Genomic DNA, 26,270 nt, shown 5'->3' with positions numbered 1-26,270 from the left:
AGTAGGGCTTTATTACTCCCGTGTGAACTAGGGCTTTAATACTCCCGTGTGAAGTAGGGCTTTATTACTCCCGTGTGAAGTAGGGCTTTAATACTCCCGTGTGAAGCAGGGCTTTATTACTCCCGTGTGAAGCAGGGCTTTATTACTCCTGTGTGAAGCCGGGCTTTATTACTCCTGTGTGAAGCCGGGCTTTATTACTCCTGTGTGAAGCCGGGCTTTATTACTCCTGTGTGAAGCCGGGCTTTATTACTCCTGTGTGAAGTAGGGCTTTATTACTCCTGTGTGAAGCCGGGCTTTATTACTCCTGTGTGAAGCAGGGCTTTATTACTCCTGTGTGAACTAGGGCTTTATTACTCCTGTGTGAACTAGGGCTTTATTACTCCTGTGTGAACTAGGGCTTTATTACTCCTGTGTGAACTAGGGCTTTATTACTCCTGTGTGAACTAGGGCTTTATTACTTCTGTGTGAAGTAGGGCTTTAATACTCCTGTGTGAACTAGGGCTTTAATACTCCTGTGTGAACTAGGGCTTTATTACTCCTGTGTGAACTAGGGCTTTATTACTCCTGTGTGAAGTAGGGCTTTAATACTCCTGTGTGAAGTAGGGCTTTATTACTCCCGTGTGAACTAGGGCTTTATTACTCCCGTGTGAAGTAGGGCTTTATTACTCCCGTGTGAAGTAGGGCTTTATTACTCCCGTGTGAACTAGGGCTTTAATACTCCCGTGTGAAGTAGGGCTTTAATACTCCTGTGTGAAGTAGGGCTTTATTACTCCTGTGTGAACTAGGGCTTTAATACTCCTGTGTGAACTAGGGCTTTATTACTCCCGTGTGAAGTAGGACTTTATTACTCCCGTGTGAACTAGGGCTTTATTACTCCCGTGTGAATTTGGGCTTTATTACTCCCGTGTGAACTAGGGCTTTAATACTCCCGTGTGAAGTAGGGCTTTAATACTCCTGTGTGAAGTAGGGCTTTATTACTCCTGTGTGAACTAGGGCTTTATTACTCCCGTGTGAAGTAGGGCTTTATTACTCCCGTGTGAACTAGGGCTTTATTACTCCCGTGTGAATTTGGGCTTTATTACTCCTGTGTGAAGTAGGGCTTTATTACTCCTGTGTGAACTAGGGCTTTATTACTCCTGTGTGAATTAGGGCTTTATTACTCCTGTGTGAACTAGGGCTTTATTACTCCTGTGTGAATTAGGGCTTTATTACTCCTGTGTGAAGTAGGGCCTTATTACTCCTGTGTGAACTAGGGCTTAATTACCCCTGTGTGAAGGAGGGCTTTATTACTCCTGTGTGAAGCCGGGCTTTATTACTCCTGTGTGAAGCCGGGCTTTATTACTCCTGTGTGAAGCAGGGCTTTATTACTCCTGTGTGAACTAGGGCTTTATTACTCCTGTGTGAACTAGGGCTTTATTACCCCTGTGTGAAGTAGGGCTTTATTACTCCTGTGTGAAGGAGGGCTTTATTACTCCTGTGTGAAGCCGGGCTTTATTACTCCTGTGTGAAGCCGGGCATTATTACTCCTGTGTGAAGCAGGGCTTTATTACTCCTGTGTGAACTAGGGCTTTATTACTCCTGTGTGAACTAGGGCTTTATTACTCCTGTGTGAACTAGGGCTTTATTACTCCTGTGTGAACTAGGGCTTTATTAATCCTGTGTGAATTAGGGCTTTATTACTCCTGTGTGAATTAGGGCTTTATTACTCCTGTGTGAACTAGGGCTTTATTACTCCTGTGTGAACTAGGGCTTTATTACTCCTGTGTGAACTAGGGCTTTATTACTCCTGTGTGAACTAGGGCTTTATTAATCCTGTGTGAATTAGGGCTTTATTACTCCTGTGTGAATTAGGGCTTTATTACTCCTGTGTGAACTAGGGCTTTATTACCCTGTGTGAACTAGGGCTTTATTACTCCTGTGTGAACTAGGGCTTTATTACTCCTGTGTGAAGTAGGGCTTTATTACCCCTGTGTGAAGTAGGGCTTTATTACTCCTGTGTGAAGGAGGGCTTTATTACGCCTGTGTGAAGCCGGGCTTTATTACTCCTGTGTGAAGCCGGGCTTTATTACTCCTGTGTGAATTAGGGCTTTATTACTCCTGTGTGAACTAGGGCTTTATTACTCCTGTGTGAACTAGGGCTTTAATACTCCTGTGTGAAGTAGGGCTTTATTACTCCTGTGTGAAGTAGGGACTTATTACTCCTGTGTGAACTAGGGCTTTATTACTCCTGTGTGAAGTAGGGAACTCCTGTGTGAACTAGGGCTTTAATGCTCCTGTGTGAAGTAGGGCTTTATTACTCCCGTGTGAAGTAGGGCTTTATTACTCCCGTGTGAACTAGGGCTTTAATACTCCCGTGTGAAGTAGGGCTTTATTACTCCCATGTGAAGTAGGGCTTTAATACTCCCGTGTGAAGCAGGGCTTTATTACTCCCGTGTGAAGCAGGGCTTTATTACTCCTGTGTGAAGCCGGGCTTTATTACTCCTGTGTGAAGCCGGGCTTTATTACTCCTGTGTGAAGCCGGGCTTTATTACTCCTGTGTGAAGCCGGGCTTTATTACTCCTGTGTGAAGCAGGGCTTTATTACTCCTGTGTGAACTAGGGCTTTATTACTCCTGTGTGAACTAGGGCTTTATTACCCCTGTGTGAACTAGGGCTTTATTACTCCTGTGTGAACTAGGCTTTATTACTCCTGTGTGAACTAGGGCTTTATTACTTCTGTGTGAACTAGGGCTTTATTACTTCTGTGTGAAGTAGGGCTTTAATACTCCTGTGTGAACTAGGGCTTTAATACTCCTGTGTGAACTAGGGCTTTATTACTCCTGTGTGAACTAGGGCTTTATTACTCCTGTGTGAACTAGGGCTTTAATACTCCTGTGTGAAGTAGGGCTTTATTACTCCCGTGTGAACTAGGGCTTTATTACTCCCGTGTGAAGTAGGGCTTTATTACTCCCGTGTGAAGTAGGGCTTTATTACTCCCGTGTGAACTAGGGCTTTAATACTCCCGTGTGAACTAGGGCTTTATTACTCCTGTGTGAACTAGGGCTTTATTACTCCTGTGTGAACTAGGGCTTTATTACCCCTGTGTGAACTAGGGCTTTATTACTCCCGTGTGAAGTAGGACTTTATTACTCCCGTGTGAACTAGGGCTTTATTACTCCCGTGTGAATTTGGGCTTTATTACTCCCGTGTGAACTAGGGCTTTAATACTCCCGTGTGAAGTAGGGCTTTAATACTCCTGTGTGAAGTAGGGCTTTATTACTCCTGTGTGAACTAGGGCTTTATTACTCCCGTGTGAAGTAGGGCTTTATTACTCCCGTGTGAACTAGGGCTTTATTACTCCTGTGTGAACTAGGGCTTTATTACTCCTGTGTGAACTAGGGCTTTATTACTCCTGTGTGAACTAGGCTTTATTACTCCTGTGTGAACTAGGGCTTTATTAATCCTGTGTGAATTAGGGCTTTATTACTCCTGTGTGAATTAGGGCTTTATTACTCCTGTGTGAACTAGGGCTTTATTACTCCTGTGTGAACTAGGGCTTTATTACTCCTGTGTGAACTAGGGCTTTATTACTCCTGTGTGAACTAGGGCTTTATTAATCCTGTGTGAATTAGGGCTTTATTACTCCTGTGTGAATTAGGGCTTTATTACTCCTGTGTGAACTAGGGCTTTATTACCCCTGTGTGAACTAGGCTTTATTACTCCTGTGTGAACTAGGGCTTTATTACTCCTGTGTGAAGTAGGGCTTTATTACCCTGTGTGAAGTAGGGCTTTATTACTCCTGTGTGAAGGAGGGCTTTATTACGCCTGTGTGAAGCCGGGCTTTATTACTCCTGTGTGAAGCCGGGCTTTATTACTCCTGTGTGAATTAGGGCTTTATTACTCCTGTGTGAACTAGGGCTTTATTACTCCTGTGTGAACTAGGGCTTTAATACTCCTGTGTGAAGTAGGGCTTTATTACTCCTGTGTGAAGTAGGGACTTATTACTCCTGTGTGAACTAGGGCTTTATTACTCCTGTGTGAAGTAGGGCTTTATTACTCCTGTGTGAACTAGGGCTTTAATGCTCCTGTGTGAAGTAGGGCTTTATTACTCCCGTGTGAAGTAGGGCTTTATTACTCCCGTGTGAACTAGGGCTTTAATACTCCCGTGTGAAGTAGGGCTTTATTACTCCCATGTGAAGTAGGGCTTTAATACTCCCGTGTGAAGCAGGGCTTTATTACTCCCGTGTGAAGCAGGGCTTTATTACTCCTGTGTGAAGCCGGGCTTTATTACTCCTGTGTGAAGCCGGGCTTTATTACTCCTGTGTGAAGCCGGGCTTTATTACTCCTGTGTGAAGCCGGGCTTTATTACTCCTGTGTGAAGCAGGGCTTTATTACTCCTGTGTGAACTAGGGCTTTATTACTCCTGTGTGAACTAGGGCTTTATTACTCCTGTGTGAACTAGGGCTTTATTACTCCTGTGTGAACTAGGGCTTTATTACTCCTGTGTGAACTAGGGCTTTATTACTTCTGTGTGAAGTAGGGCTTTAATACTCCTGTGTGAACTAGGGCTTTAATACTCCTGTGTGAACTAGGGCTTTATTACTCCTGTGTGAACTAGGGCTTTATTACTCCTGTGTGAAGTAGGGCTTTAATACTCCTGTGTGAAGTAGGGCTTTATTACTCCCGTGTGAACTAGGGCTTTATTACTCCCGTGTGAAGTAGGGCTTTATTACTCCCGTGTGAAGTAGGGCTTTATTACTCCCGTGTGAACTAGGGCTTTAATACTCCCGTGTGAACTAGGGCTTTAATACTCCTGTGTGAAGTAGGGCTTTATTACTCCTGTGTGAACTAGGGCTTTAATACTCCTGTGTGAACTAGGGCTTTATTACTCCCGTGTGAAGTAGGACTTTATTACTCCCGTGTGAACTAGGGCTTTATTACTCCCGTGTGAATTTGGGCTTTATTACTCCCGTGTGAACTAGGGCTTTAATACTCCCGTGTGAAGTAGGGCTTTAATACTCCTGTGTGAAGTAGGGCTTTATTACTCCTGTGTGAACTAGGGCTTTATTACTCCCGTGTGAAGTAGGGCTTTATTACTCCCGTGTGAACTAGGGCTTTATTACTCCCGTGTGAATTTGGGCTTTATTACTCCTGTGTGAAGTAGGGCTTTATTACTCCTGTGTGAACTAGGGCTTTATTACTCCTGTGTGAATTAGGGCTTTATTACTCCTGTGTGAACTAGGGCTTTATTACTCCTGTGTGAATTAGGGATTTATTACTCCTGTGTGAAGTAGGGCCTTATTACTCCTGTGTGAACTAGGGCTTAATTACCCCTGTGTGAAGGAGGGCTTTATTACTCCTGTGTGAAGCCGGGCTTTATTACTCCTGTGTGAAGCCGGGCTTTATTACTCCTGTGTGAAGCAGGGCTTTATTACTCCTGTGTGAACTAGGGCTTTATTACTCCTGTGTGAACTAGGGCTTTATTACCCCTGTGTGAAGTAGGGCTTTATTACTCCTGTGTGAAGGAGGGCTTTATTACTCCTGTGTGAAGCCGGGCTTTATTACTCCTGTGTGAAGCCGGGCTTTATTACTCCTGTGTGAAGCAGGGCTTTATTACTCCTGTGTGAACTAGGGCTTTAATACTCCTGTGTGAACTAGGGCTTTATTACTCCTGTGTGAACTAGGGCTTTATTACTCCTGTGTGAACTAGGGCTTTATTAATCCTGTGTGAATTAGGGCTTTATTACTCCTGTGTGAATTAGGGCTTTATTACTCCTGTGTGAACTAGGGCTTTATTACTCCTGTGTGAACTAGGGCTTTATTACTCCTGTGTGAACTAGGGCTTTATTACTCCTGTGTGAACTAGGGCTTTATTAATCCTGTGTGAATTAGGGCTTTATTACTCCTGTGTGAATTAGGGCTTTATTACTCCTGTGTGAACTAGGGCTTTATTACCCCTGTGTGAACTAGGGCTTTATTACTCCTGTGTGAACTAGGGCTTTATTACTCCTGTGTGAAGTAGGGCTTTATTACCCCTGTGTGAAGTAGGGCTTTATTACTCCTGTGTGAAGGAGGGCTTTATTACGCCTGTGTGAAGCCGGGCTTTATTACTCCTGTGTGAAGCCGGGCTTTATTACTCCTGTGTGAATTAGGGCTTTATTACTCCTGTGTGAACTAGGGCTTTATTACTCCTGTGTGAACTAGGGCTTAATTACCCCTGTGTGAACTAGGGCTTTATTACTCCTGTGTGAACTAGGGCTTTATTACTCCTGTGTGAAGTAGGGCTTTATTACCCCTGTGTGAAGTAGGGCTTTATTACCCCTGTGTGAAGTAGGGCTTTATTACTCCTGTGTGAAGGAGGGCTTTATTACTCCTGTGTGAAGCCGGGCTTTATTACTCCTGTGTGAAGCCGGGCTTTATTACTCCTGTGTGAAGCAGGGCTTTATTACTCCTGTGTGAAGTAGGGCTTTATTACTCCCGTGTGAATTTGGGCTTTATTACTCCCGTGTGAACTAGGGCTTTAATACTCCCGTGTGAAGTAGGGCTTTAATACTCCTGTGTGAAGTAGGGCTTTATTACTCCTGTGTGAACTAGGGCTTTATTACTCCCGTGTGAAGTAGGGCTTTATTACTCCCGTGTGAACTAGGGCTTTAATACTCCCGTGTGAAGTAGGGCTTTAATACTCCTGTGTGAAGTAGGGCTTTATTACTCCTGTGTGAACTAGGGCTTTAATACTCCTGTGTGAACTAGGGCTTTATTACTCCCGTGTGAAGTAGGTCTTTATTACTCCCGTGTGAACTAGGGCTTTATTACTCCCGTGTGAATTTGGGCTTTATTACTCCCGTGTGAACTAGGGCTTTAATACTCCCGTGTGAAGTAGGGCTTTAATACTCCTGTGTGAAGTAGGGCTTTATTACTCCTGTGTGAACTAGGGCTTTATTACTCCCGTGTGAAGTAGGGCTTTATTACTCCCGTGTGAACTAGGGCTTTATTACTCCGTGTGAATTTGGGCTTTATTACTCCTGTGTGAAGTAGGGCTTTATTACTCCTGTGTGAACTAGGGCTTTATTACTCCTGTGTGAATTAGGGCTTTATTACTCCTGTGTGAACTAGGCTTTATTACTCCTGTGTGAATTAGGGCTTTATTACTCCTGTGTGAATTAGGGCTTTATTACTCCTGTGTGAACTAGGGCTTTATTACTCCTGTGTGAACTAGGGCTTAATTACCCCTGTGTGAACTAGGGCTTTATTACTCCTGTGTGAACTAGGGCTTTATTACTCCTGTGTGAACTAGGGCTTTATTACTCCTGTGTGAAGTAGGGCTTTATTACCCCTGTGTGAAGTAGGGCTTTATTACTCCTGTGTGAAGGAGGGCTTTATTACTCCTGTGTGAAGCCGGGCTTTATTACTCCTGTGTGAAGCCGGGCTTTATTACTCCTGTGTGAAGCAGGGCTTTATTACTCCTGTGTGAACTAGGGCTTTATTACTCCTGTGTGAACTAGGGCTTTATTACTCCTGTGTGAACTAGGGCTTTATTACTCCTGTGTGAACTAGGGCTTTATTACTCCTGTGTGAATTAGGGCTTTATTACTCCTGTGTGAATTAGGGCTTTATTACTCCTGTGTGAACTAGGGCTTTATTACTCCTGTGTGAACTAGGGCTTTATTACCCCTGTGTGAACTAGGGCTTTATTACTCCTGTGTGAACTAGGGCTTTAATACTCCTGTGTGAAGTAGGAATTTATTACTCCTGTGTGAACTAGGGCTTTAATACTCCTGTGTGAAGTAGGGCTTTATTACTCCTGTGTGAAGTAGGGCTTTAATACTCCTGTGTGAACTAGGGCTTTATTACTCCTGTGTGAACTAGGGCTTTATTACTCCTGTGTGAACTAGGGCTTTAATACTCCTGTGTGAAGTAGGGCTTTATTACTCCTGTGTGAAGTAGGGACTTATTACTCCTGTGTGAACTAGGGATTTATTACTCCTGTGTGAAGTAGGGCTTTATTACTCCTGTGTGAACTAGGGCTTTAATGCTCCTGTGTGAAGTAGGGCTTTATTACTCCTGTGTGAAGTAGGGCTTTATTACTCCTGTGTGAACTAGGGCTTTATTACTCCTGTGTGAACTAGGGCTTTAATACTCCTGTGTGAAGTAGGAATTTATTACTCCTGTGTGAAGTAGGGCTTTAATACTCCTGTGTGAAGTAGGGCTTTATTACTCCTGTGTGAAGTAGGGCTTTAATACTCCTGTGTGAACTAGGGCTTTATTACTCCTGTGTGAACTAGGGCTTTATTACTCCTGTGTGAACTAGGGCTTTAATACTCCTGTGTGAAGTAGGGCTTTATTACTCCTGTGTGAAGTAGGGACTTATTACTCCTGTGTGAACTAGGGCTTTATTACTCCTGTGTGAAGTAGGGCTTTATTACTCCTGTGTGAACTAGGGCTTTAATGCTCCTGTGTGAAGTAGGGCTTTATTACTCCTGTGTGAAGTAGGGCTTTATTACTCCTGTGTGAACTAGGGCTTTATTACTCCTGTGTGAACTAGGGCTTTAATACTCCCGTGTGAAGTAGGGCTTTATTACTCCCGTGTGAAGTAGGGCTTTATTACTCCCGTGTGAACTAGGGCTTTAATACTCCTGTGTGAAGTAGGGCTTTATTACTCCCGTGTGAACTAGGGCTTTATTACTCCGTGTGAAGTAGGGCTTTATTACTCCCGTGTGAAGTAGGGCTTTATTACTCCCGTGTGAACTAGGGCTTTAATACTCCGTGTGAAGTAGGGCTTTAATACTCCTGTGTGAAGTAGGGCTTTATTACTCCTGTGTGAACTAGGGCTTTAATACTCCTGTGTGAACTAGGGCTTTATTACTCCCGTGTGAAGTAGGACTTTATTACTCCCGTGTGAACTAGGGCTTTATTACTCCCGTGTGAATTTGGGCTTTATTACTCCCGTGTGAACTAGGGCTTTAATACTCCCGTGTGAAGTAGGGCTTTAATACTCCTGTGTGAAGTAGGGCTTTATTACTCCTGTGTGAACTAGGGCTTTATTACTCCCGTGTGAAGTAGGGCTTTATTACTCCCGTGTGAACTAGGGCTTTATTACTCCCGTGTGAATTTGGGCTTTATTACTCCTGTGTGAAGTAGGGCTTTATTACTCCTGTGTGAACTAGGGCTTTATTACTCCTGTGTGAATTAGGGCTTTATTACTCCTGTGTGAACTAGGGCTTTATTACTCCTGTGTGAATTAGGGCTTTATTACTCCTGTGTGAATTAGGGCTTTATTACTCCTGTGTGAACTAGGGCTTTATTACTCCTGTGTGAACTAGGGCTTAATTACCCCTGTGTGAACTAGGGCTTTATTACTCCTGTGTGAACTAGGGCTTTATTACTCCTGTGTGAACTAGGGCTTTATTACTCCTGTGTGAAGTAGGGCTTTATTACCCCTGTGTGAAGTAGGGCTTTATTACTCCTGTGTGAAGGAGGGCTTTATTACTCCTGTGTGAAGCCGGGCTTTATTACTCCTGTGTGAAGCCGGGCTTTATTACTCCTGTGTGAAGCAGGGCTTTATTACTCCTGTGTGAACTAGGGCTTTATTACTCCTGTGTGAACTAGGGCTTTATTACTCCTGTGTGAAGTAGGGACTTATTACTCCTGTGTGAACTAGGGCTTTATTACTCCTGTGTGAAGTAGGGCTTTATTACTCCTGTGTGAACTAGGGCTTTAATGCTCCTGTGTGAAGTAGGGCTTTATTACTCCTGTGTGAAGTAGGGCTTTATTACTCCTGTGTGAACTAGGGCTTTATTACTCCTGTGTGAACTAGGGCTTTAATACTCCTGTGTGAAGTAGGAATTTATTACTCCTGTGTGAAGTAGGGCTTTAATACTCCTGTGTGAAGTAGGGCTTTATTACTCCTGTGTGAAGTAGGGCTTTAATACTCCTGTGTGAACTAGGGCTTTATTACTCCTGTGTGAACTAGGGCTTTATTACTCCTGTGTGAACTAGGCTTTAATACTCCTGTGTGAAGTAGGGCTTTATTACTCCTGTGTGAAGTAGGGACTTATTACTCCTGTGTGAACTAGGGCTTTATTACTCCTGTGTGAAGTAGGGCTTTATTACTCCTGTGTGAACTAGGGCTTTAATGCTCCTGTGTGAAGTAGGGCTTTATTACTCCTGTGTGAAGTAGGGCTTTATTACTCCTGTGTGAACTAGGGCTTTATTACTCCTGTGTGAACTAGGGCTTTAATACTCCCGTGTGAAGTAGGGCTTTATTACTCCCGTGTGAAGTAGGGCTTTATTACTCCCGTGTGAACTAGGGCTTTAATACTCCCGTGTGAAGTAGGGCTTTATTACTCCCGTGTGAACTAGGGCTTTATTACTCCCGTGTGAAGTAGGGCTTTATTACTCCCGTGTGAAGTAGGGCTTTATTACTCCCGTGTGAACTAGGGCTTTAATACTCCCGTGTGGAGTAGGGCTTTAATACTCCCGTGTGAAGTAGGGCTTTATTACTCCTGTGTGAACTAGGGCTTTAATACTCCTGTGTGAACTAGGGCTTTATTACTCCCGTGTGAAGTAGGACTTTATTACTCCCGTGTGAACTAGGGCTTTATTACTCCCGTGTGAATTTGGGCTTTATTACTCCCGTGTGAACTAGGGCTTTAATACTCCCGTGTGAAGTAGGGCTTTAATACTCCTGTGTGAAGTAGGGCTTTATTACTCCTGTGTGAACTAGGGCTTTATTACTCCCGTGTGAAGTAGGGCTTTATTACTCCCGTGTGAACTAGGGCTTTATTACTCCCGTGTGAATTTGGGCTTTATTACTCCCGTGTGAAGTAGGGCTTTATTACTCCTGTGTGAACTAGGGCTTTATTACTCCTGTGTGAATTAGGGCTTTATTACTCCTGTGTGAACTAGGGCTTTATTACTCCTGTGTGAATTAGGGCTTTATTACTCCTGTGTGAATTAGGGCTTTATTACTCCTGTGTGAACTATGGCTTTATTACTCCTGTGTGAACTAGGGCTTAATTACCCCTGTGTGAACTAGGGCTTTATTACTCCTGTGTGAACTAGGGCTTTATTACTCCTGTGTGAACTAGGGCTTTATTACTCCTGTGTGAAGTAGGGCTTTATTACCCCTGTGTGAAGTAGGGCTTTATTACTCCTGTGTGAAGGAGGGCTTTATTACTCCTGTGTGAAGCCGGGCTTTATTACTCCTGTGTGAAGCCGGGCTTTATTACTCCTGTGTGAAGCAGGGCTTTATTACTCCTGTGTGAAGCAGGGCTTTATTACTCCTGTGTGAACTAGGGCTTTATTACTCCTGTGTGAACTAGGGCTTTATTACTCCTGTGTGAACTAGGGCTTTATTACTCCTGTGTGAACTAGGGCTTTATTACTCCTGTGTGAATTAGGGCTTTATTACTCCTGTGTGAATTAGGGCTTTATTACTCCTGTGTGAACTAGGGCTTTATTACTCCTGTGTGAACTAGGGCTTTATTACTCCTGTGTGAACTAGGGCTTAATTACCCCTGTGTGAACTAGGGCTTTATTACTCCTGTGTGAACTAGGGCTTTATTACTCCTGTGTGAAGTAGGGCTTTATTACCCCTGTGTGAAGTAGGGCTTTATTACTCCTGTGTGAAGGAGGGCTTTATTACGCCTGTGTGAAGCCGGGCTTTATTACTCCTGTGTGAAGCCGGGCTTTATTACTCCTGTGTGAATTAGGGCTTTATTACTCCTGTGTGAACTAGGGCTTTATTACTCCTGTGTGAACTAGGGCTTAATTACCCCTGTGTGAACTAGGGCTTTATTACTCCTGTGTGAACTAGGGCTTTATTACTCCTGTGTGAACTAGGGCTTTATTACTCCTGTGTGAAGTAGGGCTTTATTACCCCTGTGTGAAGTAGGGCTTTATTACTCCTGTGTGAAGGAGGGCTTTATTACTCCTGTGTGAAGGAGGGCTTTATTACTCCTGTGTGAAGCCGAGCTTTATTACTCCTGTGTGAAGCCGGGCTTTATTACTCCTGTGTGAAGTAGAGCTTTATTACTCCTGTGTGAGTGGACAAACATACTCCTCAGCACCCCCCCCCCAACCCAAACCATATTTCCATAGCTATAGTAGTGGTAGTAGCAGCAGTATTAAAGGTACCCACTTGAGGATGACACAGCCGCTTCCAGAAGAGGGTGCTGTCCAGAACACTTGTATCCTGGTCCTCCTGCGGGGGGTGCTCTCCGTCACAGCCGGGGGACAGTTGGTCATGAACTGGGTGTCTTCCTCATCTATGATCTAGGAGACACAGAAAACCAGTCAGTCACAACTACACAATTTCTCACCAACCTCACTTTTTGGCAAAAACAATTCAGTTTTTTGTAAAACAAACACATATTAGCTGAAAGAAAGTAATTGAGTCAATTAACTTTTTGTTATTTTTATAGTTAAAAAATCATTTTTGAGAAAATACTAACTTTCAACCGTGGTGCCTGCCAACTTTTAATTATCACAACTCTGGCCTGAGACTTATGATTCATTTTCATTGCTGAGCAATATGTTCTGCTATGCATGTTTGGTTGCATTTAATGGGTGCTATAATTCAGGGCTCCTGTAATAAACCGATGGTTTAGTGTCTGAGACAGGCTGTAATATGTGTTTTGTAATCACCTCTTTGCTGCGACACACTCCACTAGTACTTCCCAATACCAGGATCAATAGTGTATTTCAACGTCACACGTGGCGGAATGTTTTCAAATGGAATCCTTTTCAGATGCCAATGCTGTCATTACATGTAGTATAGCAGACAGTTCTGTCTACGTTATGTGAACGATCCTCTCAAAACGGAATGAAACTCACACATGTCTTAAGTTCAAAATAAGACATTGTAGTTCTGTTTCACCTCATCTCTTTGCACATGACTGGTTGATTGAGAGCTGACTGTACAGTGCATAACGTTCCTTCACCTATCTTTGGCGCAGTAAAGTGGGACTGTAACAAAAATAATACTCCACGTTGTGCAATGAGACAGTGTAATAAAAGTGTTGTGAGTCCATGGCGTGTCCAGCCCAGTCCCCCTCTATTTCATGGCTGTGAGAGAGGAATGACAACCTGGCATGACGAGCAGCAGCCTCACACAAAGATGACCTCTGGCCCCCTGTTTGCCAGCTGCTATGACTCCACCATAACATTGACCTAACAGCCAGATGCTTCACACGTGATAGAAAGTAAGAGGAAGAATTTTCTGTAGAGGTCTTTTAGAAAAATAAAAGACTCTTCATTGATGCTGATGATTGTCTAAGGAACCCTGGTGAGACATTTCTTCCCTCACTGTAACTTGGCTCCATCTCTAGCTTTCTCTCTTCTTCTCTCTCTGACTCATATGCTCCCTGCTCAACCAGGGTTCCTGCATACAATACCTTAGGCCTCATTATACTCATACTGAAATAATGACTTTTTTTTGCCTCTTCACCATTGATATCCTGTCAGTCACAGACAACTGCAAACAACTGACAGTGCACAGGAAAACAACCAATTGATAGGAGGCTGAACTTGGAGTTTAGTTACTTTGGAAACTGTGCATTTCTTACAGTACACCCAGCGCATATCTATTTTATCACGCTGTGGGAGGGAGGGAGCGAGGGAGCGAGGGAGCGAGGGAGCGAGGGAGGGAGGGAGGGAGGGAGGTCCATTGTCTTGTAAACCCACTATCCCCCCCTGGGAGGCCAGCGCTGTAGTTTCCTCTCAAAACAGAATCTAAGTGGCTGTCAGATCGGGGTTGAACTGCAGCCAAGCAGCAGAGCCGTCAGGAGGACGGAGGAGCTGGGAAAGTGGAGCGTTGGTTTTAATTGTGGCTCCTGGCTTGGCTTGGCTCAGTGGCCCAGCTCTCCTCAGAGCTCCTCTGGGGCTGCCTTGGGAGGCAGGGTCTGGGTCTGGAGGAGCAGCTGAATACTTCTGTTTTCATAGTCATTCTCTCCCTGGTGACACAGCAAACACTGATGTTTTGCAGTGCCTGCTAAAGTAAATGTGTATTTTCAAGGAGACACAGATGGACAGTATTTATTTTGGGCTGAGTAGAAGTTTGAAGCCCCCTTGGAAAAGCAAGACATGGAATAGATGATAGTTTGGCAAGAGACTCGGGGCGGATGTAACTTTCTGACACGACGCAAATGTCACATCAACATGTGATTTAAAAGTAACAGGTTTCTTCCCATCTCAATGGAAATCTCTGGACTCAAGAGCACTAACATTTGCCTTGAGCCTCCTACCAATCAAATAATTGTATTACTACAGAAACCCATATAAATCTCTGATATTAAATCTTATTATATATTTTTCAAACAGTGAAATTATCTGCACTCTTAGCACCTTTTGTTTCTGTCTAGAACCTAAAATTGTTATTCGGCTGTCCCCATTAGAGAACCCTTTGAAGAACCCTTTTTGGTTCCAGGTAGAACCCTTTTGGGTTCCATGTAGGACCCTTTCCACAGAGGGTTCTACGTGGAACCTAAAAGGGTTCTCCCTGGAACCAATAAGGTTATCCTGTTATCCTAAGAGTATGCTATTCTTCCTCAGAGTATCCATATATGGATGTATACTGTCTATATTAATATATACTGCATTAACAGATTGGTTTTACATTTTAAAAACTCAATGAACTATAATTCATTTCTATAGTTCATTAGCTTTATTTAACAAGATATCTGTAACAGCCACTGCCATGTTTCTTCTTCATACATCACTTGGTCATTCTTGGCTTAACAGTATTTATAGTAAAGGTCCAAGCCTCCCTGGGCATTTCCTTTAGTCTGTAATGCTGCAGCGAGCTTCAGCCTGGAGAGCTAGCTCAAGGATGCTACTAAATAACTGTCGCGGGCAATCTCTGGCCCAAACAAAAACGCCAATGATGAACGGTGCTCTTTACATACAGTATACAGGGGCTGAGATCCCAGAGGAAGTCATGGAAGACACTCCTCCTGTTCCAATCCCTGAAAGCTTTTAGCGCCCGCTGGGTTAGTGAGAAAAACTTTTACACAGGAGACATGTCTATTACTTGGATAGAAAAGACACTCTTAAGAGCAGCTGCCGTAAAATGAGTGAAGAACTAACATTACGGCGCTGTAAAGAAACCAGGCCAGATGTTTTGCCTTTTAAAAGGTGTGAAGTTGAGTTCTGCTTCTTAAATGTGAGAATATGAGTGGTCTTTCAATACATCAGAATCAACACAGCAAGAACAGACTTAAAGCAGAAGCCACTGTCATGACGTCACTGAAACTTGGTCAAAGTTTCCATATATTTCCCCTGACCTGTTGACTACCTCCCCTCACCATGTCATATCCTGCTGTGATGTAATAGCTCTTCTCTAAGAAGTCAGCCTCTGTAGATCATCCACCACTCATTTGTATTTGCCCTGCTGTGTTTAATGTACTTGCAGCCATTGACCTAACGAGAAGACATCTAACCGAGTCAGCTTGTCTGTCTATCCATGGCAACCCAGAAACAAAGTGATGCTTTTAATCTCTGTAAACACAAGATCCTATCTAATCTGGGCTCATCTTGTCTCTCCAAATAAACTTAGTTTGCTTCCCTGGGTAATAGCATGTCTCTGGCCTAAATAAATAAGAATGAGGAGAGTTAGAAAATCTGCGGGGCTTTCTCTGAGGCCAAAGGCACAAATGGGGGTCTCATGGTAACGTGTGAAGAGAAAGACAATGTGTTCTAAACATAAAAGCAGTATGACTCCTGGAGGTTATACATGTTTAGAAATGGACGCCAGGCACATTCCAGGAGAGGAGCCAACAACACGGATTATTTGCTGGAGGATATTGTGCATTTACCACGCTTCATTTTTATAGTAAATCTTTTCTTCAAATGTCCATCATCCTTTCATTTCATTTGGAAAAGTATTATGCAAACTTTATCAGTGTCACGCCCTGGTGTAACGGCGTTCTTGTTTAGTTGAAGGAGAGTCGGACCGAAATGCAGCGTGTAAGTTACTCATGTTTATTGAGTGAAGACAAAACGAACGAACTAACACGAATAACTAATAAATACAAAAGAAACAACAAACAGAACGAAACCTAATACAGCCTGACTGGTGAAACTAACACAGAGACAGGAACAATCACCCACGAAATGCAAAGCGAAAAACAGGCTACCTAAATATGGTTCCCAATCAGCGACAACGAGAAGCACCTGACTCTGATTGAGAACCGCCTCAGGCAGCCAACCTAAATAACACACACACACACCCCTAACCAGCTACAATCCCAACTACTACAAAACCCCAATAAGAAAATACAATTCAAAATAACCCCATGTCACACCCTGGTCTGACTAACTAATAAACTAAAACACACAATACTAAGACCAAGGCGTGACAGAACCCCCACTAAGGTGCGGACTCCCGAACGCACCTCAAAACCATAGGGAGGGTCCGGGTGGGCGTCTGTCCATGGTGGCGGTTCCGGCTCCGGACGTGGACCCCACTTCATAAATGTCAATATTCTTCCCCTTCGCGTCCATAGATAATCCACCCTAACCGCCGACCATGGCCGAATAGTCCTCACCCAGAACCCTACATAATAGAAGAGCAGCTCGTGACTGAGGGGCAGCTCGGGACTGAGGCAGCTCGCGACTGAGGAACAGCTCGGGACTGAGGGGCAGCTCGGGACAGAGGGGCAGCTCGGGACAGAGGGGCAGCTCGGGACAGAGGGGCAGCTCGGGACAGAGGGGCAGCTCGGGACAGAGTGGCAGCTCAGGACTGAGGGGCAGCTCAGCACTGAGGGGCAGCTCAGCACTGAGAGGCAGCCCATCACTGAGAAAAAGCCCAGTACTGAGATGAAGCCCAGCCAGGAAGTTGAATCCGGCAGATCCAGGCTGACTGGCGGATCCTGGCTGACTGGCGGATCCTGGCTGACTGGCGGATCCTGGCTGACTGGCGGATCCTGGCTGACTGGCGGATCCTGGCTGACTGGCGGATCCTGGCTGACTGGCAGATCCTGGCTGACTGGCAGATCCTGGTTTACTGGCGGATCCTGGCTGACTGGCAGATCCTGGTTTACTGGCGGATCCTGGCTGACTAGCAGATCTGGAAGAGTCTGGATGACTGGCAGATCTGGAAGAGTCTGGATGACTGGCAGATCTGGAAGAGTCTGGCTGACTGGCAGATCTGGAAGAGTCTGGCTGACTGGCAGATCTGGAAGGGTCTGGATGACTGGCAGATCTGGAAGAGTCTGGATGACTGGCAGATCTGGAAGAGTCTGGATGACTGGCAGATCTGGAAGAGTCTGGATGACTGGCAGATCTGGAAGAGTCTGGCTGACTGGCAGTTCTGGAAGAGTCTGGTTGACTGGCAGATCTGGAAGAGTCTGGTTGACTGGCAGATCTGGAAGAGTCTGGCTGACTGGAATGGTCTGGCTGACTGGCAGATCTGGAAGAGTCTGGCTGACTGGCAGATCTGGCTGCTTCATGCTGACTGACGGCTCAGGCTGCTCCATGCAGATTGACAGCTCTGGCGGCTTCTTGCAGCTTGGCAGCTCCATGCAGACTGGCAACTCCATGCAGACTGGCAGCTCTTTGCAGACTGGCAGCTCTGGCTGCTCCATGCAGACTAGCTGCTCCATGCAGACTAGCAGCTCAGGCTGATCTATGCAAACTGACAGCTCTGGCTGCTCAAGGTAGACTGGCAGCTCAGGCTGCTCTATGCAAACTGACAGCTCTGGCTGCTCAATGTAGACTGACAGCTCAGGCTGCTCTATACAAACTGACAGCTCTGGCTGCTTAATGTAGACTGGCAGCTCAGGCTGCTCTATACAAACAGGAGGCTCCGGCAGCGCTGTAGAGGAGGAAGGCTCTAGAACCGCTGAACAGACGGGAGACTCCGACAGCGCAGGAGAGGGAGAAAGCGCTGGCTGCGCTGAACAGACAGGAGACTCCAGCAGCGCTGTAGAGGAGGAAGGCTCTAGAACCGCTGAACAGACGGGAGACTCCGACAGCGCAGGAGAGGGAGAAAGCGCTGGCTGCGCTGAACAGACAGGAGACTCCAGCAGCGCTGTAGAGGAGGAAGGCTCTAGAACCGCTGAATAAACGGGAGACTCCGACAGCGCAGGAGAGGGAGAAAACGCTGAACAGGCGAGGCGCACTGAAGGCCTGATGCGTGGTTCTGGCACTGGTGGTATTTGGCCGAGGACACGCACAGGAAGCCTAGTGCGGGGAGCTGCTACTGGAGGGCTGGGGTGTGGAGGTGGTTCTGGATAAAGGACAGGCACAGGAAGCCTGGTGTGAGGAGCTACTACCGGAGGACTGGTGTGTGAAGGTGGCACAGGATGGACTGGACCGTGAAGGAGTACTGAAGAGCCTGAATGCAGGACTGGCACAGGACGTGCAAGGCTAGGCTGGTACTCAGGAGGCTTAGTGCGTGAGGCTGGCACACTTTCCACCAGCCGACTAACACGCACCTCAGGACTAGTATGGAGTGCTGACCCAGGTGCCATCAAATCCCCGACACGCTCCGTCGGCCGAATATTATATCTAAAGCACCAAACTAGCAACTCCCTCATTAGACTCTCCTCCAATTTTCCCATTAACTCCTTCACAGTCTCTGCTTCGCTCACCTCCAACACTGGTTCTGACCTCCTCCTTGGCTCTTCACAATAAACAGGGAGAGTTGACTCAGGTCTATCTCCTGACTCAGCCACTCCCCCTGATAGCCCCCCCCAAAAAAAAATTTGGGGCTGCTTTTCGGGCTTCCATCCACATCGCCGTGCTGCCTCCTCATATTTGCGCCTCTCCGCTTTAGCCGCTTCTAATTCTTCCTTGGGGAGGCGATAATCACCAGGCTGAGCCCAGGGTCCTTTTCCGTCCAGTTCCTCCTCCCATGTCCAATTCTCCAAATGGTGTAGCCTCTCCCACTGAAGCTGCTTCTGTTGTTTCTCGTGTAGCTCCCGTTTGCGCTGCTCCTGCCTGTTGACGCGCTGCTCCTGCCTGTTGACACGCTGCTCCTGTTTACTCTTCGCCTGCTGCGCTTTAGGGCGGCTACACTCTTCTGGTTTAGCCCAGGGTCTTCTTCCGTCCAGGATTTCCTCCCATGTCCAGAAATCCTTAAAACGAGGCTCCTCTTTGCGCGGCTCTTCTTTGCGCTGCTCCTGCCTGTTGACACGCTGCTCGGTCCGAGTTTGGTGGGTGATTCTGTAACGGCGTTCTTGTTTAGTTGAAGGAGAGTCGGACCGAAATGCAGCGTGTAAGTTACTCATGTTTATTGACTGAAGACAAAACGAACTAACACGAATAACTAATAAATACAAAAGAAACAACAAACAGAACGAAACCTAATACAGCCTGACTGGTGAAACTAACACAGAGACAGGAACAATCACCCACGAAATGCAAAGCGAAAAACAGGCTACCTAAATATGGTTCCCAATCAGCGACAACGAGAAGCACCTGACTCTGATTGAGAACCGCCTCAGGCAGCCAACCTAAATAACACACACACACACCCCTAACCAGCTACAATCCCAACTACTACAAAACCCCAATAAGAAAATACAATTCAAAATAACCCCATGTCACACCCTGGTCTGACTAACTAATAAACTAAAACACACAATACTAAGACCAAGGCGTGACAGAACCCCCCCACTAAGGTGCGGACTCCCGAACGCACCTCAAAACCATAGGGAGGGTCCGGGTGGGCGTCTGTCCATGGTGGCGGTTCCGGCTCCGGACGTGGACCCCACTTCATAAATGTCAATATTCTTCCCCTTCGCGTCCATAGATAATCCACCCTAACCGCCGACCATGGCCGAATAGTCCTCACCCAGAACCCTACATAATAGAAGAGCAGCTCGTGACTGAGGGGCAGCTCGGGACTGAGGCAGCTCGCGACTGAGGAACAGCTCGGGACTGAGGGGCAGCTCGGGACAGAGGGGCAGCTCGGGACAGAGGGGCAGCTCGGGACAGAGGGGCAGCTCGGGACAGAGTGGCAGCTCAGGACTGAGGGGCAGCTCAGCACTGAGGGGCAGCTCAGCACTGAGAGGCAGCCCATCACTGAGAAAAAGCCCAGTACTGAGATGAAGCCCAGCCAGGAAGTTGAATCCGGCAGATCCAGGCTGACTGGCGGATCCTGGCTGACTGGCGGATCCTGGCTGACTGGCGGATCCTGGCTGACTGGCGGATCCTGGCTGACTGGCGGATCCTGGCTGACTGGCAGATCCTGGCTGACTGGCAGATCCTGGTTTACTGGCGGATCCTGGCTGACTGGCAGATCCTGGTTTACTGGCGGATCCTGGCTGACTAGCAGATCTGGAAGAGTCTGGATGACTGGCAGATCTGGAAGAGTCTGGATGACTGGCAGATCTGGAAGAGTCTGGATGACTGGCAGATCTGGAAGAGTCTGGCTGACTGGCAGATCTGGAAGGGTCTGGTTGACTGGCAGATCTGGAAGAGTCTGGATGACTGGCAGATCTGGAAGAGTCTGGATGACTGGCAGATCTGGAAGAGTCTGGATGACTGGCAGATCTGGAAGAGTCTGGCTGACTGGCAGTTCTGGAAGAGTCTGGTTGACTGGCAGATCTGGAAGAGTCTGGTTGACTGGCAGATCTGGAAGAGTCTGGCTGACTGGAATGGTCTGGCTGACTGGCAGATCTGGAAGAGTCTGGCTGACTGGCAGATCTGGCTGCTTCATGCTGACTGACGGCTCAGGCTGCTCCATGCAGATTGACAGCTCTGGCGGCTTCTTGCAGCTTGGCAGCTCCATGCAGACTGGCAACTCCATGCAGACTGGCAGCTCTTTGCAGACTGGCAGCTCTGGCTGCTCCATGCAGACTAGCTGCTCCATGCAGACTAGCAGCTCAGGCTGATCTATGCAAACTGACAGCTCTGGCTGCTCAAGGTAGACTGGCAGCTCAGGCTGCTCTATGCAAACTGACAGCTCTGGCTGCTCAATGTAGACTGACAGCTCAGGCTGCTCTATACAAACTGACAGCTCTGGCTGCTTAATGTAGACTGGCAGCTCAGGCTGCTCTATACAAACAGGAGGCTCCGGCAGCGCTGTAGAGGAGGAAGGCTCTAGAACCGCTGAACAGACGGGAGACTCCGACAGCGCAGGAGAGGAGAAAGCGCTGGCTGCGCTGAACAGACAGGAGACTCCAGCAGCGCTGTAGAGGAGGAAGGCTCTAGAACCGCTGAACAGACGGGAGACTCCGACAGCGCAGGAGAGGGAGAAAGCGCTGGCTGCGCTGAACAGACAGGAGACTCCAGCAGCGCTGTAGAGGAGGAAGGCTCTAGAACCGCTGAATAAACGGGAGACTCCGACAGCGCAGGAGAGGGAGAAAACGCTGAACAGGCGAGGCGCACTGAAGGCCTGATGCGTGGTTCTGGCACTGGTGGTATTTGGCCGAGGACACGCACAGGAAGCCTAGTGCGGGGAGCTGCTACTGGAGGGCTGGGGTGTGGAGGTGGTTCTGGATAAAGGACAGGCACAGGAAGCCTGGTGTGAGGAGCTACTACCGGAGGACTGGTGTGTGAAGGTGGCACAGGATGGACTGGACCGTGAAGGAGTACTGAAGAGCCTGAATGCAGGACTGGCACAGGACGTGCAAGGCTAGGCTGGTACTCAGGAGGCTTAGTGCGTGAGGCTGGCACACTTTCCACCAGCCGACTAACACGCACCTCAGGACTAGTATGGAGTGCTGACCCAGGTGCCATCAAATCCCCGACACGCTCCGTCGGCCGAATATTATATCTAAAGCACCAAACTAGCAACTCCCTCATTAGACTCTCCTCCAATTTTCCCATTAACTCCTTCACAGTCTCTGCTTCGCTCACCTCCAACACTGGTTCTGACCTCCTCCTTGGCTCTTCACAATAAACAGGAGAGTTGACTCAGGTCTATCTCCTGACTCAGCCACTCCCCTGATAGCCCCCCAAAAAAAATTTGGGGCTGCTTTTCGGGCTTCCATCCACATCGCCGTGCTGCCTCCTCATATTTGCGCCTCTCCGCTTTAGCCGCTTCTAATTCTTCCTTGGGGAGGCGATAATCACCAGGCTGAGCCCAGGGTCCTTTTCCGTCCAGTTCCTCCTCCCATGTCCAATTCTCCAAATGGTGTAGCCTCTCCCACTGAAGCTGCTTCTGTTGTTTCTCGTGTAGCTCCCGTTTGCGCTGCTCCTGCCTGTTGACGCGCTGCTCCTGCCTGTTGACACGCTGCTCCTGTTTACTCTTCGCCTGCTGCGCTTTAGGGCGGCTACACTCTTCTGGTTTAGCCCAGGGTCTTCTTCCGTCCAGGATTTCCTCCCATGTCCAGAAATCCTTAAAACGAGGCTCCTCTTTGCGCGGCTCTTCTTTGCGCTGCTCCTGCCTGTTGACACGCTGCTCGGTCCGAGTTTGGTGGGTGATTCTGTAACGGCGTTCTTGTTTAGTTGAAGGAGAGTCGGACCGAAATGCAGCGTGTAAGTTACTCATGTTTATTGACTGAAGACAAAACGAACTAACACGAATAACTAATAAATACAAAAGAAACAACAAACAGAACGAAACCTAATACAGCCTGACTGGTGAAACTAACACAGAGACAGGAACAATCACCCACGAAATGCAAAGCGAAAAACAGGCTACCTAAATATGGTTCCCAATCAGCGACAACGAGAAGCACCTGACTCTGATTGAGAACCGCCTCAGGCAGCCAACCTAAATAACACACACACACACACACCCCTAACCAGCTACAATCCCAACTACTACAAAACCCCAATAAGAAAATACAATACAAAATAACCCCATGTCACACCCTGGTCTGACTAACTAATAAACTAAAACACACAATACTAAGACCAAGGCGTGACACCTGGTCTATATTTATTTATGTTATCTTCATTTATTGGGTCAGGCCAGGGTGTGACATGGGTTTATTTGTAGTGTGTTTCGTCTTGGGGTTGTGTGGGGTGTATAGATTAGTCTATGGCTGCCTGAGGCGGTTCTCAATCAGAGTCAGGTGATTATCGTTGTCTCTGATTGGGAACCATATTTAGGTAGCCTGGGTTTCACTGTGTGTTTGTGGGTGATTGTTCCTGTCTCTGTGTTTGTTGCACCAGTCAGGGCTGTTTCGGTTTTGGACGTTTGTTGTTTTGTATTGTTCGTGTTTTTTCATCATTAAAGATGTATCGAACGAACCACGCTACATTTTGGTCCGATCCTTGTTCCACCTCTTCGTCAGAGGAGGAGTTAGAAGAACCTCGTTACAATCAGTGTCACGCCTTGGTCTTAGTATTTTGTGTTTTTCGTTAATTAGTTGGTCAGGCCAGGGTGTGACATGGGTTTATGTTGTTGTATTTCGTATTGGGGTTTTGTAGTTATTGGGATTGCGGCTGAGTAGGGGTGTTGCATAGGCTTGGCTGCCTGAGGCGGTTCTCAATCAGAGTCAGGTGATTCTCGTTGTCTCTGATTGGGAACCGTATTTAGGTAGCCTGGGTTTCACTTTGTATTTCGTGGGTGATTGTTCCTGTCTCTGTGTAGTGTTCACCAGATAGGCTGTAATTAGTTTTCACGTTCCGTTTGTTGTTTTGTATTTATTTAAGTTATTTCATGTATCGCTATCTTCTACATTAAAGACATGAGTAACCACCACGCTGCATTTCGGTCCGACTCTCTTTCAACAAACGAAGAACGCCGTTACAGAATCACCCACCACACACGGACCGAGCAGCGTGTTAACAGGCGGGAGCCACAGGAGAGGCAACAGAAGCAGCTTCAGTGGGAGAGGCTGCACCACTTGGAGAATTGGACATGGGAGGAAGAACTGAACGGAAAAGGACCCTGGGCTCAGCCTGGTGAATATCGCCTCCCCAAGGAGGAACTAGAGGCGGCTAAAGCGGAGAGGCGCTGGTATGAGGAGGCAGCGCGGCGACGTGGATGGAAGCCCGAGAGTTAGCCCCAAAAATTTATTGGGGGGGGGGGGGGCTCAGGGAGAGTGTGGCAGAGTCAGGAGTCGGACCTGAGCTCACTCTCCCTGTTTATCGTGAGGAGCCAAGGAGGAGACCAGAACCGGTGTTGGAGGTGAGCGAAGCAGAGACTGTGAAGGAGTTAATGGGGAAATTGGAAGAGAGAGAAATGAGGGAGTTGCTGTGTTGGTGCTTTTTGCATGGAATTCGCCCGACGGAACGTGTCAGGGATTTGATGGCACCTGGGTCAGCGCTCCATACTCGTCCTGAGGTGCGTGTTAGTCGGCTGGTGAAGTTGGTGCCAGCCTCACACACCAGGCCTCCTGTGAACATCCCTAGCCTTGCACGTCCTGTGCCAACACTGCTCTCAAGATCTCCAGTACGCCATCACGGTCTAGCCCATCCTGTGCCACCTCCACACACCAGCCCTCCGGTGGCAGCTCCCCGCTCCAGGCTTCCTGTGCGTGTCCTCGGCCCAGTACCATCAGTGCCAGCACCACGCATCAGGCCTACAGTGCGCCTCGCCTCTCCTGCGCTCCCGGAGCCTCCCGCCTGTTCAGCGCTGTTGGAGCCTTCCTCCTCTTCTGCGCTGCCGGAGTCTCCCGCCTGTTTAGCGCTGCCAGAGCCTTCCGCCTCTACAGCGTTGCCGGATTCTCCTGCCCGTTTAGCGCAGCCAGAGCTGCCAGTCTGCATGGAGCAGCCAGAGCTGCCAGTCTGCATGGAGCAGCCAGAGCTGCCAGTCTGCATGGAGCAGCCAGAGCTGCCAGTCTGCATGGAGCAGCCAGAGCTGCCAGTCTGCATGGAGCAGCCAGAGCTGCCAGTCTGCATGAAGCAGCCAGAGCTGCCAGTCTGCATGAAGCAGCCAGAGCTGCCAGTCTGCATGGAGCAGCCAGAGCTGCCAGTCTGCATGGAGCAGCCAGAGCTGCCAGTCTGCATGGAGCAGCCAGAGCTGCCAGTCTGCTTGGAGCAGCCAGAGCTGCCAGTCTGCATGGAGCTGCCAGTCTGCATGGAGCTGCCAGTCTGCATGGAGCTGCCAGTCTGCAAGAAGCTGCCAGTCTGCAAGGAGCTACCAGTCTGCAAGGAGCTGCCAGAGCTGCCAGTCTGCATGGAGCAGCCAGAGCTGCCAGTCTGCATGGAGCAGCCAGAGCTGCCAGTCTGCATGGAGCAGCCAGAGCTGCCAGTCTGCATGGAGCAGCCAGTCTGCATGGAGCTGCCAGTCTGCATGGAGCTGCCAGTCTGCATGGAGCAGCCAGAGCTGCCAGTCTGCATGGAGCAGCCAGAGCTGCCAGTCTGCATGGAGCTGCCAGTCTGCAAGAAGCTGCCAGTCTGCAAGGAGCTATTGTTTGTACAGATGAACGTGGTACGTTCAGGCCTTTTGAAATTGCTCCCAAGGATGAACCAGACTTGTGGAGGTCTACAATTTGTTTTCTGAGGTCTTGGCTTATTTCTTTTGATTTTCCCATGATGTCAAGCAAAGAGGCACTGAGTTTGAAGGTAGGCCTTGAAATACATCCACAGGTACACCTCCAATTGACGCAAATTAGCCTAAGCGACCAGTCTGCAAGGAGCTGCCAGTCTGCATGGAGCAGCCAGAGCTGCCAGTCTGCATGGAGCAGCCAGAGCTGCCAGTCTGCATGGAGCAGCCAGAGCTGCCAGTCTGCATGGAGCTGCCAGTCTGCATGGAGCTGCCAGTCTGCATGGAGCTGCCAGTCTGCATGGAGCTGCCAGTCTGCAAGGAGCTGCCAGTCTGCAAGGAGCTGCCAGTCTGCAAGGAGCTGCCAGAGCTGTCAGTCTGCATGGAGCAGCCAGAGCTGTCAGTCTGCAAGAAGCCGCCAGACTCTTCCGGATCTGCCAGTCAGCCAGACTCTTCCGGATCTGCCAGTCAGCCAGACTCTTCCGGATCTGCCAGTCAGCCAGACTCTTCCGGATCTGCCAGTCAGCCAGACTCTTCTGGATCTGCCAGTCAGCCAGACTCTTCCGGATCTGCCAGTCAGCCAGACTCTTCCGGATCTGCCAGTCAGCCAGACTCTTCCGGAACCGCCAGCCAGCCAGGATCTGCCAGAACCGCCAGCCAGCCAGGATCTGCCGGATTCAACTGCCTGGCTGGGCTTCCTCTCAGTGCTGGGCTTCCTCTCAGTGCTGGGCTTCCTCTCAGTGCTGAGCTGCCCCTCTGCCCCGAGCTGCCCCTCTGCCCCGAGCTGCCTTGAGCTGCCCCTCTATCCAGTAGGGTTCTGGGTGAGGACTACTAGGCCATGGTCGGCGGCGAGGGTGGACAATCCTAGGACGCGAAGGGGAGGAACTATGACATTTATGGAGTGGTGTCCATGTCCCGAACCGGAACCGCCACCATGCACAGACGCCCACCCGGACCCTCCCTAT

At 47.9% G+C, this 26,270-nt stretch overlaps 1 protein-coding gene across 1 annotated transcript in view; it reads right to left on the bottom strand.

Moving 5' to 3' along the window:
• LOC135509101 (spondin-1-like) overlaps positions 1–26,270 on the bottom strand; it is a 142,214-nt gene that overhangs the window by 100,939 nt on the left and 15,005 nt on the right. Inside the window, exon 3 of the mRNA XM_064929436.1 lies at positions 12,118–12,251. Within this exon, the coding sequence (XP_064785508.1) occupies positions 12,118–12,251 (134 nt within the window). The remainder of the gene's footprint in view (positions 1–12,117; positions 12,252–26,270) is intronic.

Source organism: Oncorhynchus masou, chromosome 22, assembly GCF_036934945.1.
Source record: "Oncorhynchus masou masou isolate Uvic2021 chromosome 22, UVic_Omas_1.1, whole genome shotgun sequence".
In the NCBI taxonomy this organism is placed as follows: domain Eukaryota; kingdom Metazoa; phylum Chordata; class Actinopteri; order Salmoniformes; family Salmonidae; genus Oncorhynchus; species Oncorhynchus masou.
The sequence above is the reverse complement of the archived record's forward strand: the minus strand, read 5'-3'. Positions and strand labels throughout refer to the sequence as shown.